Source organism: Leuciscus leuciscus (assembly GCF_965113295.1).
Source record: "Leuciscus leuciscus genome assembly, chromosome: 3".
Lineage (NCBI taxonomy): Eukaryota > Metazoa > Chordata > Actinopteri > Cypriniformes > Leuciscidae > Leuciscus > Leuciscus leuciscus.
This window is the reverse complement of record NC_138727.1, coordinates 2,616,065-2,633,384: the sequence shown is the minus strand read 5'-3', so window position 1 is coordinate 2,633,384 and position 17,320 is coordinate 2,616,065. Positions and strand designations below refer to the sequence as shown.

At 37.4% G+C, this 17,320-nt stretch overlaps 1 protein-coding gene and 1 long non-coding RNA gene across 4 annotated transcripts in view; both read right to left on the bottom strand.

The window, feature by feature from the left end:
• Positions 1 to 17,224, bottom strand: part of rcan1b (regulator of calcineurin 1b) — a 19,733-nt gene extending 2,509 nt beyond the window's left edge. The window contains exons 1-3 of one of the 2 annotated variants that reach the window (XM_082163955.1): positions 16,926 to 17,224; positions 3,480 to 3,653; positions 751 to 910 (exon numbers count right to left, since the gene is read on the bottom strand). In XM_082163955.1, the coding sequence (XP_082020081.1) occupies positions 751 to 910; positions 3,480 to 3,653; positions 16,926 to 17,045 (454 nt within the window). In that variant the 5' untranslated portion in view covers positions 17,046 to 17,224. Of the gene's footprint in view, positions 1 to 750; positions 911 to 3,479; positions 3,654 to 5,583; positions 6,128 to 16,925 lie in introns of those variants that run through there. The other variant, XM_082163956.1, reaches the window with a different exon arrangement.
• LOC309494554 lies at positions 7,800 to 11,264 on the bottom strand. Of its 2 annotated transcripts, none has more exons than XR_014204354.1 (3): positions 11,246 to 11,264; positions 9,032 to 10,498; positions 7,800 to 8,958 (listed from the first exon to the last, which is right to left on the bottom strand). It is a non-coding gene; the product is annotated as an uncharacterized lncRNA (long non-coding RNA). The 2 variants fall into 2 exon arrangements; XR_014204355.1 differs by lacking the exon at positions 11,246 to 11,264 and having other exon boundaries at positions 7,800 to 8,358; positions 8,528 to 8,958; positions 9,032 to 10,805.
• Positions 17,225 to 17,320: the final 96 nt, after the last annotated feature.

Genomic DNA, 17,320 nt, shown 5'->3' with positions numbered 1-17,320 from the left:
ACTGGGAAGAGAGGAGCCGCAACAATGGAGAATATGAGGAAAATAATCAACATTCAAGCAGGAAAACCTGTTCTAGTAGAGCCTAAAAACAACATTAAGACTTTGTAAAATGGCATAATAGGTCATATTTAAGAAAATACAGCAAAAATAATTTCTTCCATTAAGTATTATTGTGGATTAGCAAAATTGTAGCAATTTAATATAGATTATTTAATATTTTTGAAAGAAGTGTCTTCTGCTCACCAAGGGCAGTGCATTTATTTGATCAAAAATACAGTAAAAATAGTGAAATATTATTCAAATGTAAATCAGCTGTTTTCTATGTGAATATATAGTCAAATGTAATTTATATCATGTGATCAAAGCTGAATTTTCAGCATCATTACTCCAGTCTTCAGTGTCACATGATCCTTCAGAAATCATTCTAATATGATGATTTGATGCTCAAGAAACATTTATGATTATTATCAGTGTTGAAAACAGTTGTGATGCTTCATATTTTTGTGGAAACTATATTGTATTTTTTTTACCAAAAACCAAATTTATTTGAAACTGAATCTTTAGCAACATTATAAATATCTTTACAGTCACTTTTGATCACTTCAATGCATCCTTGCTGAATAAAAGTATTAATTTCTTGAATGGAAGTGCATATGCCGCATATGTTGTTGATAAATATAGTGCAGCGCTCAAAATATAGCAGTGTACAGTATACAAGTATAGCATGTAAAAGAGGTAACTGGGTTATACCTGGTCCTAGTTTAGACACAGCACACAGCAGGTCGTAGTTGAGGACGGGCATGGCGTCCTGCGATTGAGCCCAGCCTACAGGGGGCGACGCTGGCGGGGAGATCAGGAACTGCTTCTCGGGTTTCGGAGGCTCCAGGCGAGGGCTGCCGATGTGCACTGACTGGAAGAAGAAGAAGAAGCTTTATTATTGTTCAATTCCTATTTTACTTTATTTATTTTCTTTGTGTGTGTGTGTGTGTGTGTGTGTGTGTGTGTGTGTGTGTGTGTGTGTGTGTGTGTGCGTAACTATACAAGCCTGCTGTTTTCTTCTTTTTCTTAATCTGAATTAATGTATGGTTGTATATGTATCTATATTAATTATACTATATTACTATATTTACATTATTGTTACTTTATGTCAGACCTAAGATGAACCAAATAAAAGCAAAAAAATAAAATAAATAAATGTAGTAGTTAGCAGCTCTAAAAAAAGATGCATGAAACAATAAGTAATGATAAATAACTAGTAGAATAAAATAAACAATTTAAATATGATTTAAACAATACACATTATAAACAGTAGTGCAAGAGTACTTTAAAAACAACATCAGTATTATAGATACGTGCATGAACCGTAATGCAACCACAGTATAGTGTTGTTGTAAAGTGAGGTAGTGCAAGAGTACATCAGTATTATAGATATGTGCATGATTGTAAACACTGTTCATAGTAAAACAGATAAAACCGTATATTCTGATGGTTAACAGAACAAACATTAATGCAGCAGCACTAAAATAGATAATAATGTTCATTGTTATGTGTCATAATATGTATGTAAAAAGGATGCATTAGCAGATATGCGGATGATTAGGTGCATCGTGAGTTACGTGACTGATTTAGAGCGTTCACAGCTCAAGGGAAAAAAGCTGTTCTTAAATCTGGTTGTGAGAGATTTAATGGCTCTCTAACATCTACCTGATGGCAGCAGTTAAAAAAAAAAACAAGAGAACGAGAGAAAGAAAAGGAGAAAGCTAAAAAATATTTGCATTTATATACATTTGGCAGATGCATTTATCCATAGTGAATTACATTGCATTATAGATATACATTTGATCAGATCATGCATTTTGTGAGAATCAAACCCATGACCTTTGTGTTGCTACTGTCATGTGTTATTGTTTGAGCTACAGGAATCCACAACGCTAAACCAGGTTAGCAGGGCGTTTCTATGTTTCATTCTGTCCTATTTGCATACGGTGATCAGATTTTTAAATGGAAACCAGTGGTCAAAATACCACTGAAGTCTCACTTGTTATTGAATGGAAGCAACACATTTTTTAACCATTATTATTCATTACTATTATAATATTATTACAACTAATAATTAGCATAATGTCTGTGTTTAAAATAAAAATAAAAATCACACTATGAAAAATAGTTAATAGTAACCAACATTTATAAAAAAAAAAAATATATATATATATATATATATATATAAAAATATATATATAATATTTTATTTAATAGTTTTATTTTTACAAGCTGTTTCCAGTTATTATAGCTTTTCAAATGTTATTGTTTGTTTGTGCGTTTAGAAATGGATCTTTAATATCGCTAAATAGGCTTTTATTTTGTATTTTAGGGTAATTTGAGCATAAAGTTAATGCTTTCTGCAAATGCAATTTCATTGTACTTTCACCCATGTGGTAATAGTTAAGATAATCTTTGTTCATAAGACTTTATAATTAATAAAAACCTCACTAAACAAAAAATACATTGCTATTCTTTGGAGTACCATGCAAAACGATAGAGTTGCACGATTCTGAATAAATAGAAAATCATGCTTTTTTTTGGTTTCAAATAGAGATCACGATTCTGAACAGACAACTAAACAACATAACGTAATTTACTAGATGTTCAGACAAAATGTTAAATGCTGCCATCTAATTAAAAATGTAATTATTAGAAATAATTATTTTAAAAAAATCTTTTTGAGTGAATGATTCAATGACTCACTCATAAAGTAATAAAAAATTAAAAATTTGTTTCATTACTGAATGATTCAGCATTTCTAAACGAATCTCTTGAATGAATGATTCAGTGACTGGTAACACTTTATTTTACAGTGTCCTTGTTACATATGTTACATATACTTACCATAGTAATAACAGTAAATTATGCATAATTACACGCAACTAATCCTCAACCAAACCCTAATCCTACCCTAACCCTATAGTAAGTACATGTAGTTACTTAATATTACTCAGTACTTAAATATATAATTACACTGTAACAATGACACCTTAAAATAAAGTGTAACCCTAATTTTTAACAGTAACTTGTCGCCACCTACTGGTGTAATGATGTAATCGATACAATCTTCATTTGAAGCATCAAGCTACTTTTCAAAAGGTGATTTGCTCTATTTTGATCGCTAACGTAGACATCAGTGTTTATATGTGAACTTCTGTGATAATATGAAAATTTGTAACACAGAAATAATGACACTGTGTGGTTTGTGAAGCTGTTTTAAACCTTTACATGACGACTGTCCTCTCTGGATCAGCGCCAACGCAGACCTTAATATTCTGGTGTGATTTTGACAAAGGTTTAATAGACACACGTGGATGTTTGAATCCAGATAGAGTTCAGAATCCAGATGTAGTACTTTGGTATAAAAATAAGGCACCATGGAAATACTCTGTCACAATCTCCGTACCACCATATAACTTCTTTGTAATGGTTATTACCTGAGCGAAATACAGACGCATCTCCTTTCCATTGAAGTCACTCTTATGGAGTTTGACTCGGGCCTCGGCTGCCGCTAAAGCATTGGTGAAGTTGATCCGAACCCGTCTGAAGCTCCTGAAGAACTGGAACGATGTGTCGGGATCAAACGCACGGAACAAAGCCTCAAACTGCTCCTGATGATGCAAAACGAGACGGGGGGAAAAAGTGTCAAATAACTGGACTGAGATTAAACAAGACAATCATAAACATCGCAATTTCCTCAAAGAAAAACATTGCAAGAGGGTCGCCAACGTCATGTATGGAAGGAAAACAAGGAACCCATGCGACCCAATCATGAAAGTGAGTAGGGCACTGCTGTAACATGCAGGAAATACATTCATTTCCAGATTTAATGAGTAGTGTTTCTGTCATCACACCAAATACTGGATTTCTCTGCTAGCTACAGCTTGCAGGACGTTGATCCTACCCTAACCCTATAGTAAGTACATGTAGTTGCTTAATATTACTCAGTACTTACTATAATAATTACACAGTAACACAGCAGCCGCGTTACCCTTCAATTTGGGCAAATTGAAATTGAAATTAGAAAATACGCCCAATGGAAACACGTAATTTTTGCAAAAACTCCCATTTATCGCAAAAAAGTTTTCACGCTCGCATGAGGAGGTTTTTCAGGCAATTCGAAAAAGAAATATTTCGCAAAACTGCAATGGAAACAGTTTTTGCGCATTTCCAGGTCACCTAACGTATAGATGACGCGGTGTGTTTGGAGAGAATACGAGACAGAGTTCTTAAGAATTCATATAAGACAAAATAATTACAGCAATACTGGATTCTAAACCTCAAATAAATGCCGCAACCAAGAACTCGACTGAGAAACGAGGGAGAAACACCCAGAAACACCTCATATGTGCCGCTCACTAGTATAAGGGTCGTTCCTCACCATTAATGCTTGGAAAACACACATACATCTCCAGACAGTTTCTGGTCCCATCCTACTATGGAAGTCAATGGGACCAGAAACTGTCTGGTTACTGACATTCTTCTAAATATCTTCCTTTCTGTTCAGCAGAAGAAAGAAATTCATACAGGTTTGAAACAGCACGAGGGTGAGTATATGATGACAGAATTTTCATTTTAAAGTGGAGTATCCCTTTAATAATAATTGCAGTGCAGCGGCTGGGATTAGTACATAAACCTCCATTTTGGAATGATTTTACTGATCGCGAGAGGAAAAAATGACGTTTTAGTCGCATAACATTGGTTAATGGAAACGCCGTCATTTCACAATAGTTTTTTGTCGACGTTTTTTTCTAATTTTTTTTATAAAAAAATCACAAATAAATATTTTTTTTTTTTTTTTTTTTTTTTTGCAAAAGTTTTGGCGCCTAATGACACCTTAAAATAAAGTGTAACTGATTTAAAAAATATTTTTGAAAGAAGTCTCTTCTGCTCACCAAGACTATATTTGTTTGATTAAAAAAATACAGTAAAATTTAGAAATATTTGTACAACTTAAAATAGCTGTTTTCTATGTAAAATATAGTAAAGTGTAATTTATTAGTGTGATCAAAGCTGAATTTTGTGCATCATCATTACTCCACATGATCCCTCAGAAATCATTCTAATATGCTGATCTGATGCTCAAGAAACATTTATGATTATTATCAATGTTGAAAACATTTGTGCTGCTTCATATAGTTTTTTTTGTTTTTTTTCAGGATTAATATTAAATTATTAATATAAATATTCCAATTAAATTCTAAAGAACAGATTTTAATTGGAAATAGAATCTTTTACATCATATGCATCAATTTAAAGCAAATTATTCTAACTAAAATCAAGCATGTAAACAAAACAGTCCGTTTCAAGCTTCAAGCCTCTAATCCCTTTGTTTATCGGAACCAAACAGGCCATCAGAAACAGGAGAGCTGGAAAACTAAGAACTGCAGGAGAAGCAGATTAACACGACCAGGCTAGTTTAAGGATCGAAAGAAACCAATTGTGTAAGCTTGTGGGAGACCGAATATAAAAAACAAAAACATGATGCAACAAATGCAAAATTAGCAGCAGAAGCTGAAACACTCTCGATCAGACTCTTACCCGAACCTGTGGCCGACTGAATATCTCATGGTCCACCGATGTGGCCACCAGGCACAAGTGGTTGCATTTTGTAGTTTTAAGATGCATGATTCAGTTTCAGAAGAATGTGCAGATCACATTCGAAGCACCGCGGATGATCACCTGCCTGCCTCTACCGGGATTTCCAGCATAAGACGTTCAGAGTCTGTTCCAGGTGAAATCTCTCCAGAGAAAAGCCACTCCGCCACACGTGCCAGCAGAAGTTTCTAAAAGTGCTGCGAGGTCACGGCTTTACTCGCAGGTTTATCTAATGCTGCTTATAGTCCAGCTGATACTGTTGAGGACCGCCTCTCTCTCTCCTTCAGCTCCTCCTTTCATTCTCTCTCTGTCTGTCAGTCTCTCATTCCTTGTTGCTGACTAATCCTAATGAGGAACTGGAAACTCATGACATCACTCAGTCCAATATCCTCATTCTCTCCCTTCAGCATGTTTCCATGTGGCAATCCTACTGTCTCTCACCTTTCCATCCCAACATCTCTATGTCATTCAACTACTTTCTAACATCATTCTTTTACAATGTGACAACAAAGCACAGACTCACTTGTTTTGTCTTGTCTCCAGAAAGCAGAATGTGCCCAGACTGCACCTGTGATACCAAAACTATTACACAATAATCAGACTATATTAACCCACGCATTCCCACTAGAAATAAAACCAAAATCGCGATATTTATTAGAGCGATTACCAAACGCAACATGTGCCAATCATCTTCCCATACTCGTAATGAGAAGCACTTATGAACAAAAAAATACGTTTTTTTTGCGATTTTATGCGATTAACATTTGACAATGAATTTATTAAAGTATGTATTGCAATTTTATAGTTATATATTATTTTGATACATTATTTTAAAAATAAAACCTTAAATATTATATTTTTATTTTACAGTAAAATATCCCAATAGTAATATTTTTTATTATGGTTTTTTTTTTTGTAATTATCATATACTAAAATAATTATCATATACTAAAATAATATAAATATTATTATATTTGTATTAGTTTTTTTTTTGTAATAATATTATCTAGTAATTATTATTTAATATTATTTTAAAGCCATATTACTATATAATCACAAAACTTTACAAACAAGCAAACCTGAAACTTTTTAAAACCACATTTAAATCACAAACTTTATCAGAAAAATCTAAATTAGTTTTTCTTTCTCAAATCCTGCCCTTAGACATTTTTAATAACTTTTACAGAAAAAAAAGACTTGTTAAATTAGTTAACTGTAAGTAACCTTACCATTAGGAAAGCACCGATATGAAAATTCTGTCCGATACTGATAACCGATAATTCTTTACATTTGAAAGCCGATTACCGATATATTGGCCGATAAATCTAAATACAAATTTTTATATAATTTTTGAGAGCCTGATTACAAAAAAACATCTTGCAAACACTTAAAATAAATCAAACATATACAGTACAGTAGCCTAGTTGAAACACTGTAAGTTTTAAAATAAATGTTACACTACTATAGTCAAGTTGGCCAACTTTCCTTATCAAAAAAATAACCATTTCTTATAAATAAATAAAACAATGCCTAATTGGGATTACTGGTTAATCAGTTTGATTCATTCCTATTTACTATTGATTGATTAATTCTGTGAACTGACCACCTAGAAACCAACCAGAACACCCTAGCAACCACATATATTTTGATTCATAACAATTTGCTTATGATCCATTGTGTAAACTGGTTCAATTGATTCATTTTTAACTGATTCAAAGATTTGCTCACAAACCAGACATCACTATGACTTTTGAACAACTTTCCACAGAACATTCCATACATTTTAACACTGATAATTCCAACACAGTTTTAAAATTCCCCAACATTTACAGGTTTTCAATGACCGTGGGAACCACTTTCACCAAACGGCAACAAAACAACAAGCTGACTGTGGCGAACTCATTCTTGTTTGTGTGTGTAAATGTGTTGATGGTAAAGACTGCATGGTTAGACAGTAACCCACAAGTCTCACTTGTTTAAAGATTACACTGATCACCCGTTCGTGTACATGCACTGCGTGTGTATTATGGAAGGACGGTGCATATCTGACTCAATGGAAAAATGGAAATATGAAACCGAAATAAGGTGATGGAAAAAATGCAAAGGCAAGCAGACACTAGATGGGTGTTATGCAAAGACAAGTGGAGGTGAGACAGCGGATAGTTGTGGTACACATAAGCCACCAGAAGATATTTATATCCAGCTGCACAAAAGTGCATGCTGATGTAACATATGAGTGATTTACATATTATCTACAGTAGCCCCATACATGTATATGGACACTTAAGCTACTTCAAATGTCAGTGCTTTAAATAATTTCAACGCAGCGTTCTGTTTATAATACCAGTGCAATACTTATTCTCATGCTCGTTTATTTGTCTTGAGAAAGCCAACATATTGATATTCTATTTAAAACCACCCAGATTACCTTAGCAACACTCTAGCAACCACCCCGAACACTGTAGAAACTGCATAGCAACACCTTAGCAACATCCAGAACACCCAGCAACTGCATAGCAGCCTACTAGGCTAGCAATCACCCAGAACACCTTAGTGCAAAGTAACCACCTAGCAACCACCAGAAAACCCAGTAACTGCATAGAAACCTCCTAACAACCACCCAGAACACTGTAGCAACTGCATAGCAACACCCTAGCAACATCCAGAACACCCAGCAACTGCATAGCAGCCTACTAGTCTAGCAATCACCCAGAACACCTTAGTGCAAAGTAACCACCTAGCAACCACCAGAAAACCCAGTAACTGCATAGCAACCTCCTAACAACCACCCAGAACACTGTAGCAACTGCATAACAACACCCTAGCAACATCCAGAACACCCAGCAACTGCATAGCAGCCTACTAGGCTAGCAATCACCCAGAACACCCTAGTGCAAAGTAACCACCTAGCAACCACCAGAAAACCCAGTAACTGCATAGCAACCATCCATAACATCCAGCAACGGCAGAGTAACCACCAGAACACCAAGCAACACCCTAGCAATCCCCCAGAACACCCAAGCAACTGCATAGTAACCACGTAGCAACCATTTGGAAGAACTGCATAGCAACCTCCTAGCAACACCGCAGAACACCCAGCAACTACATAGTAACCACCTAGCGACCATCACCAGAACACCCAGCAACATCCTAGCAATCACCAGAACACCCATCAACTGCATAGAAACCTCATATAAGCCACCCATAACACCCTGGCAACTGCATAGGTACCACCTAACAACCACCAGAACACCCAAGCAATTGCATAGTAACCACCTAGAAACCATTCAGAACACCCAGAAACTGCATAGCAACCTCCTAACAACCACCCAGCAACACCCCAGCAACCACACAGAACACCCAAACAACTGCAGACTAACTGCCTAACAACCACCAGAACACCCAGCAACACCCTAGCAACCACCCAAAACACCCAGCTACTGCATAGCAATACCCTAGCAACATCCAGAACACCCAAAAACTGCATAGCAGCCTCCTAGCAACATCCAGAACACCCTAACAACTGCTTAGCAACCTCATAGCAACACCCTACTCATTACATAGCAACCACCCAGAATACAGTAAAATCTGTCTGTCCGTCCTTCAAATTTCAAAGTATTAAATCTACTTCAAACTTTGTCCATGCTTCCTCAAGCCAACATCAAAAATTGTCTTTGCAAACTTTACCTAGCTGTAATATATGTGTATGCACCTCATTTATAATGCAAACCTTCTATAATCCTGTATTTTTCTTGTATTAAATGTGTAAATACATTCTGTGTACTGTAGGTACAGCCTGTCCGGGTTTTCATGCATCAACTGAAGAAGTATTTCATGTCACATGTGGCCAAAGGGTGAACGCACCATCTGTGCATTAGCTTTAAAGCTCAAACATACAGTCACCTGCTCTGAATGGAGACCGAGAGGGCAAAATGCAGAACAAAGGTTTACAGTGCAGTACTGGAGGGAAAGACACCGAGCGCTCATGCATACGGGACCGAGTCAATCCCGGGACAAAAGCTGAGTCACATGTGCGCCCAGCCATAGTGCAGAACAGCTTAAACATTTGCCCATGCTTTCTCACAGCAGAGAGGCATTCTCACTTGACCAGTGTTTTGCTGGCTCTTTAATAATGATTAAGATGATTTAAATGAGTTAGGTAGTGTTGTTTAGTGCTGGTGGTCAAACATCAGCCAGGCAGACATTTCCACTACAGACACTGAAGCAGGGATAAAGTCACCTCAAATGTCTAAAACTTAACCATAACATACACACTAGCCTACTAGGCTAGAAATCAAGCAGAACACCCTAGAAAATGCAGAGTAACCACCTAACAACCACCAGAAAACCCAGCAACTGCATAGCAACCTCCTAGCAACCACCCATAACAACCAGCAACTGCAGAGTGATCACCTAGCAACCACCAGAATACCCAGCAACACCATAGCAATCACCCAGAACACCCAAGCAACTGCATAGTAACCACCTAGCAACACCCCCAGAACATCCAGCAACACCCCAGGACACCCAGCAACTACATAGTAACCACCTAACAATCACCAGAACACCCAGCAACTGCATAACAACATCCTAGAAAACCACCCATAACACCCTAGCAACTGCATAGGTACCACCTAGCAACCACCGGAACACCCAGCAACACCATAGCAATCACCCAGAACACCCAAGCAACTGCATTGTAACCTCCTAGCAACACCCCAGAACACCCAGCAACTACATAGTAACCACCTAGCAATCACCAGAACACCCAGCAACTGCATAGCAACCTCCTAGAAACCACCCATAACACCCTAGCCTAGCAACTACATAGGTACCACCTAGCAACCAGGGCTGTAATCTCCCAGTCGATTAGTCGATTATTGGTCGATACGTTCTGGCACGACCAAAATTCTGATTGGTCGATTTTTTGCCGCGTTCATTTCATCAGGTGGAAAGCACTAATTGCTAATGGGGGGGTTTTCAGAGCACCCCTGTTTCACCGGTAACAGTCTGTCTTCAGAACACCCCCCCTTGTTTTCACTTCTTTTGGATTAGCCCAACCCACTGGAGAAGAGAGACAAGATTGGAGAAAGTAGGCTACTAGAAGGTTTGCTGAATATTATTACTTGATCTGGTTTGTTTAATAAATATTCTTTTTTTATTAAAGTGGACGTGCCTTTTGTGTTTAAGAGCTGAGGTCCACAGAGCGGCTGCACAGAGCGGCTGAAATGATAGTGTCTGTCAGTTATTATAATACATATGACAAAAACAATAGTACTATTTTCGGAAATCATAGGCTCTGATATTGCGCAGGTGCACGTGATGCAACGCTGTCAGAGCCGACAGACTCGTGTGTCAGACTCATTTCAGTGCAAAATAATTAGGTCAAAAACGATTTAATATACTGCAAATAGCCTACTAGTTTTTTATGTTTATTTATAATTCATTCAGGCGGACAACAAGGCTACCAAGTACTGCGCACAGTGCGCAGCCAATTCATTTTAACGTTTTTTTTCTTTTCCTAACGTCATTTTTAGTCGATTTTTAGTCGAAAATTTCAGGACTTTAGTTGACCAAGATTTTCTTTGGTTGATTACAGCCCTACCAGCAACACACTGGCAATCACCCAGGACATTAAAGGAGTTTGGAGATAGTAAGATTTTTTCTTATTTGATTTATTTTTTTTTTATTATACTTTTATTCATTAATTCAGAATTCTTATTTATTACTGATTTCTGAAGGATCATGTGACACTGAAGACTGGAGTAATGATGCTGAAAATTCTGCTTTGATCACAGGATATAAATTACATTTTACAATATATTCACATAGAAAACAGTTATTTTAAATTGTAATAATATTATTTTTTTTTTTTACTGTATTTTTGATTTAATAAATGCAGCTTTGGTGAGCAAAAGAGACTTCTTTCAAAAACATAAAAAAAAATCTTACCGACCCCAAAGTTTTAAACAGTAGTGTAGCTTATTCAGCCATCTATATGTCTCTAATAACAAGTGATAATTCACCCAAAAATGAAAATTCTGTCATAATTTTTCTCTTCATCATGTCATTCCAAACTCATGTGAACACAAAAGAACAACATAAAATATGGCAACACAGCCCTCAGATGATCAAATGATAAATTCTCTCTCTGTTCATCATACAAAATGATCATGTCAAGTCAAGTCACCTTCATTTTAATAGCATTTTATGCAATAGAAATTGTTTCAAAGCAGCTTCCCGATAATAAACATTAAAGTAACAGAATTATGATGCAAACTGCATCAAATATGTATGAGACAGATTCTGCTGTAAAGCAGCCGTAACAAGATAATAACGATCATGTCACTTCAGAAGACTTATGGATTCATTTCACACTATCTTTATGTCCTTCTTTGGTGCTCTGCAGAAGAGAGAAATCCATTAGAGTTTGGAAAGATATGATGGTGAGTAAATGATGACAATTTAAATTTCTGCATGAACGATGCTTTTAAGGGCAGACCTACAAGATAGAAAGCATGTGTAACATACGCAAGAATAACCATTACACAGTTTCTTTTCACTTGTGTTGTAGTTAAGGAGCTAAACACAGAGCAAAATGTCGAAACGTACAAAAAAAGTACAATTTGTATAATCCCTGTTTTTGTTAGATGAAAAATGACCAGCTCGCTCTTAAATGCGAGTATCATCATGAGCTTATCTGCATGTTTTCAAAGTCTGAAAAAGAAAACCCATTTAGCTGGAGATTTCATCATTTCTCTCAATAATCATTTAAAGCGTAACTCTCGCCAAAATGCAACCTGGGCTCTTTTTGTTAATCTACCCGAGGCAAACTTTCGTTTAAAAGCATAATTAGAATGGAAACGCCACTTTTAAGTTTGACCGTATTTTCGTTTTAGGTTAAATTGCCTTGTGAATGGGAGTGAATGGGGCACGACTATGATAGCATCCAAAATCGCAATTTTTAAAACACTAATGCGGCTCGACACAACATGAAACTGTGCTGGAAGTCTCACCAGCGCCTCTACACATGAACTCCAGCATTGAGAACACTGTTTCTGTACACAGAGTTTACTAAAGAGAAAGATTTTGAACAACTCACTGGAGCTGTTGTTGTTTCGGCCCGCTGGCATTTTGACAGTCAAAAATAGTCGATCACCGAATGCGAATGAACTGACTCTGAATTTTAGTATTGCTTCTTATCTGAGGATCCTTTTTCAAATACAAGGTCAATATGGATTTTCACTAACAAATTATCCGTGAATTCATATTGAACTAAGCTTTAGGAGCTTTCCATCTTTACTCTCCTCCCGGTTACGGAAATCGACTATTTTTGACTGTCATAATGCCAGCGGACACAGAGACAGTGAGTTGTTCAAAATCTTTCTTTTTAGTAAACTCTTTGTACACAAACTCTGTTCTCAATGCTGGAGTTCATGTGTAGAGCCGCTGGTGAGACTTCCAGCACAGTTTCATGCTGTGTCGAGCCGCATTAGTGTTTTAAAAATAGCGATTTTGATGCTATCATAGTCGTGCCCCATACACTCCCATTCACAAGGCATTTAACTGAAAACGAAAATACGGTCAAACTTAAAAGTGGCATTTCCATTCTAATTATGCTTTTAAACGAAAGTTTGCCTTTAAGTAAAGTAAGTAAGCAATAATTGAAGACGGGTCGTTGAATTATTAGAAAATAATGCACACCCGAGGTGGCATCTGCAGTTACCACACCTCAGGACACTGTTCAGATGATGCATTTCAAGACATTTGTCAGGTTTTTTTGTCCTTGAAATGCTCTTGTGTGTGGGACTAATTTCTTACACATCTCATCCCATGCCTCCGTTGCTAATTCATTTTAGAGCTAGTGACGGAGACTTGAGCCACTGATAGCACAGAGAGAGAGAGAGAGAGAGAGAGAGAGAGAGAGAGAGAGAGAGAGAGAGAGAGAGAGAGAGAGACCTGAATCTGTGTGTCTCTCAACAGTGTTCGGCAGCAGCGTCTCTACTAATAGTGAAACTGTAAGTTTATCTGCTTCAAGAACAGCGCTGTTATTACCTCACTAGTGAGAAATTCATGTGGCTTTTAAGTTGTAAAACTATTTTGCTGATAAAATTGTCAGAGAAGTGCTGACAACATGTTTCTGTGCGAGTGTGTGTCCGTACTGTAGGCCTATTCGTGTGCGTTTGAGCGGGAGGAAGAGAGCATGTGCTTTTCATACATCATAAAACGTAATTTTGTGGCAAAAAACATGGAAATATTTTGCCGTTTTTTTCTTATTGCTTACTATATTTATTTGTTTTGTCAGTGTCGTTGTGGGTTTTAGTTCTGTGGGCTGTAAGAATCTTTGAAATAAGTGAAATCGTTTGGCGCAGTGATATGGAGCTGTAATGCGGTAGCCTGGATGCCAGCCGAACTTAGCCCCGCCCACAACATTTTTAGGTCAGGAAGTTCGATCCGTTGAGGAGTAACTATGCTCGAACCAGAGCTGTTCGGACCAATCAGATTGTCAGGGCGGGCTTTATACGATGATGGACAGATGATCAACAGTAACGTAATCATCCACGTCACCAACGAGCGCTTGGGTTGAATTCGTTTACAACAAAGATGGCTGCCGCTGGAGAATTGAGATTTCACGAGTTCACACTTACAAATAAGTCAGATAGAATAAATGCATATTTGGCGTGCTGTCCGAGGAGAGGCTCCGGACTCGGTATTCGGCCCGAACCTAAAGTACTCCCCCCGTATTCCAGGCTGTGGAAGAACAAGCCGAGAGTGAGTGGAGGGATGCTGGAAACTGTCAAGGAATGTTAGGTGAGTTGACAGAGTGAATATATATATGCTTCCTCTCATGCCGATAGGGTAGACATGGTAATTGTTTGATGACAAGTTGATTGGATTGATTATTTGAACGTGCTCCTCCCGAACTTTGTTTATGAAACATCATGTGTAGATTCCGCCATCGCGTCTGTTATAGAAGATATCGACAGCGCATTAATTTCAAAAGAGGAACAGAGAACCGCGATCAAGGCATTCGTCGATCGGAAAGATGAATGAAGAACATACGTCACTTACTCCGTTGCTCTGATTGGTTGTAGGTCTATCCAATCGGTTCGGTTGAAACACGCCCCCTTAATCACAGCCCAATGGAGCAGAATCAGACTCACATTCTGACTAGAATCTGAGTATGACGACGTCAGGCTAGTAATGCGGTCAAGACCTGCCTGAACTACTTTACCCGCGCGTTTCCCTGAAAATAATGACACACCTTAGAATGTTCGTCAACCAATCAGATTCAAGCATTTACCAGCCCTGTAGTATAAGTGCTAATAAATCTGTGTGCTGTTTTTAGATAAAAAATAAAATAACAAAATGCACACTGAAATGCTTGATCCTAGAACAATGCTGAATCATAAATCTCAAATGTATTATAAGGCCGACAATTTCAATTAGTCACAATTTAGTTATTTAAGTTTTAAATAAGTTTAAGTTATTTAAGTAACTTTTAAAAAGTATCATAGATATTCAAGCATGCTAAAATGAAAATAATGTTTGCAAAATATTATAGTCATCTCTGCATAATAAACCAAGAGCAATGTCTTTTAACATTTAACACACTTTCACCTTCACATCAGATTTTTATTACTCTGTCTTATGGAAAAGTGCAGATTGTGTATTTATAATTTAGTAAGTCTGACAGACACTTGGCCTTCTTAGCTAACATTTTCCATTGTTCTTATGGGATAGTTCCTGCTAAAAATAGATCTCTTTGGAAATTATATTACATAATGAGCCTCAATTTAAGCAATACTGGGATGAAAGTCATGCAAGACAGAGAAAAACAATTGCTTTATAAGTGGCTTCAAGGGATAAATATTGAGCTAAGACAGCGATCGACCTTTGACCTCAGTGTCAGTGGAAAAATAAAAAGCTACAAAGGTTTATTTTCTTTTCCATGTGAGCAGCTGCGGTCAATGATCTTTCTAGGAGTTTGGTTCCTCATTGAATGTCCTTTTGTAGCAGTAAAGCAGGTGTGGTGCTAAAATAAACCAAGGCTTTGTGGAAGCTTCAAACACCCTGACCAAAGAGAGACCCCAACGGGTAATACAGGCATATTATTAGAGAGGGAAAATGAGGGAGACGTTGGAAAATGGATCATGTTGGTTAATAAATCACAGCATTAAGAAAGATTTGCCGTTGCAAATCATTTGTTTCAACTATATAATGCATTTACATCATTCTGATCAGCAGGCATCGCCAGAGTTTGGCGTTTCTTGTGCTTCAAAACAGTGAATAATTTTGCAAAGCAATAGGTTCGATTGATTCAAAGTTTCGAAAAGCGTTGTTTCTCCCATTACTACTTGGGATGGGTTCTTATGATTTGGGCCAAAAAATAAGCAACCAAACGAAACACCACAGCAACCGCATAGCAACCGTTTAAAAACACCAGATTGGCATTGGCTTGGCAACCCCTCAAAACGCAGCCAAACATGATGGCAGGGAGTTTTTGGCAGGTTTTCTAAAGAAAATGTCCAAATCTAGTTTGAATCACTGCTCTATTATGTACAGAACACCCCTTTTTATAAACATAGGCTATTATAAATGTATTATAAATCAAAATTAATTCAGAGTGGCTTATATAGTGGCACCAGGGTCTAACATGGCTATCTATGTAGAAGATATGTGATGGAGCAAACCAAGGATTTACAAGTATGACCAAGACAAGTGAAATCACAATGTATTTCTGTTAAAGGTAAGGTCGATAATAAACTGACAAGGCCCACAATCAGATCTGAAGCGTTTCTGCAGGCCATGGACTCATTCAAATGAATGTAGATTACATTTGTGCAGTCTAAAAAAATAAATATTGTGGTACTATGTAATTGTCCAAAAAATACTATGGTTGTACAATGCCCAAAAGAACAGGGTACTTGTTGGTGCATTTTAGCAAATACATGCCATTCGCAAGGTAAATGTCCAAAACATTGTATTACCATGGTGCTTATGCTAAAAACATTATACTGTCATGATACAATGTCCAAAAAACAACAACAACAACAACATGGCAGTGCCATGATCAAGAAAACAAGGTATTACTGGTACATATCCACAAAGCAATGTAGTACCATAGTACTTTATTTTAGTGCAATGCTCATGTCCCACTTCAGTAAATACATTATGAATCATTTTAGAAGCAACAATTTATGGCTTTCACTTCCGCGACATCAGGTCCCGCTGCGATAAACCGGGTATTAATCGGGGTAAAAGCAAAGCGCGTGCACGCCTACCTTTAAATGCTGCTCACTAAAAAGCTCTTCGCACACTTTGCACGCGATGAGCGCGTTGGGTTGTTCGTTGAGCTGGACTTCAGAAGTCGCCGCCCCTCCACCGCTCTCGGACTGCTGCATGTTCGGTGCCTTTGATATCAAACGCGGTGCCTTTGATCTCAAACGTGCCCGCGCTCAGCTCATGGCGCCATGCTCTGCGTCTTTCTCGTCTCCAAAGCAGCGCAAACCGTCAAATTGACACACACACACTACTGTACATGCAGTGCTAGTGCATGCATAGTGCTACTACCATAACCGTGATGTATTCCTGAACCGAAAATGACGTCTACACTTGCGACAGACTGCACTGGGGGCCAAAACAGCTGATATGACGTCATGGTTTCCGCTTACGCACG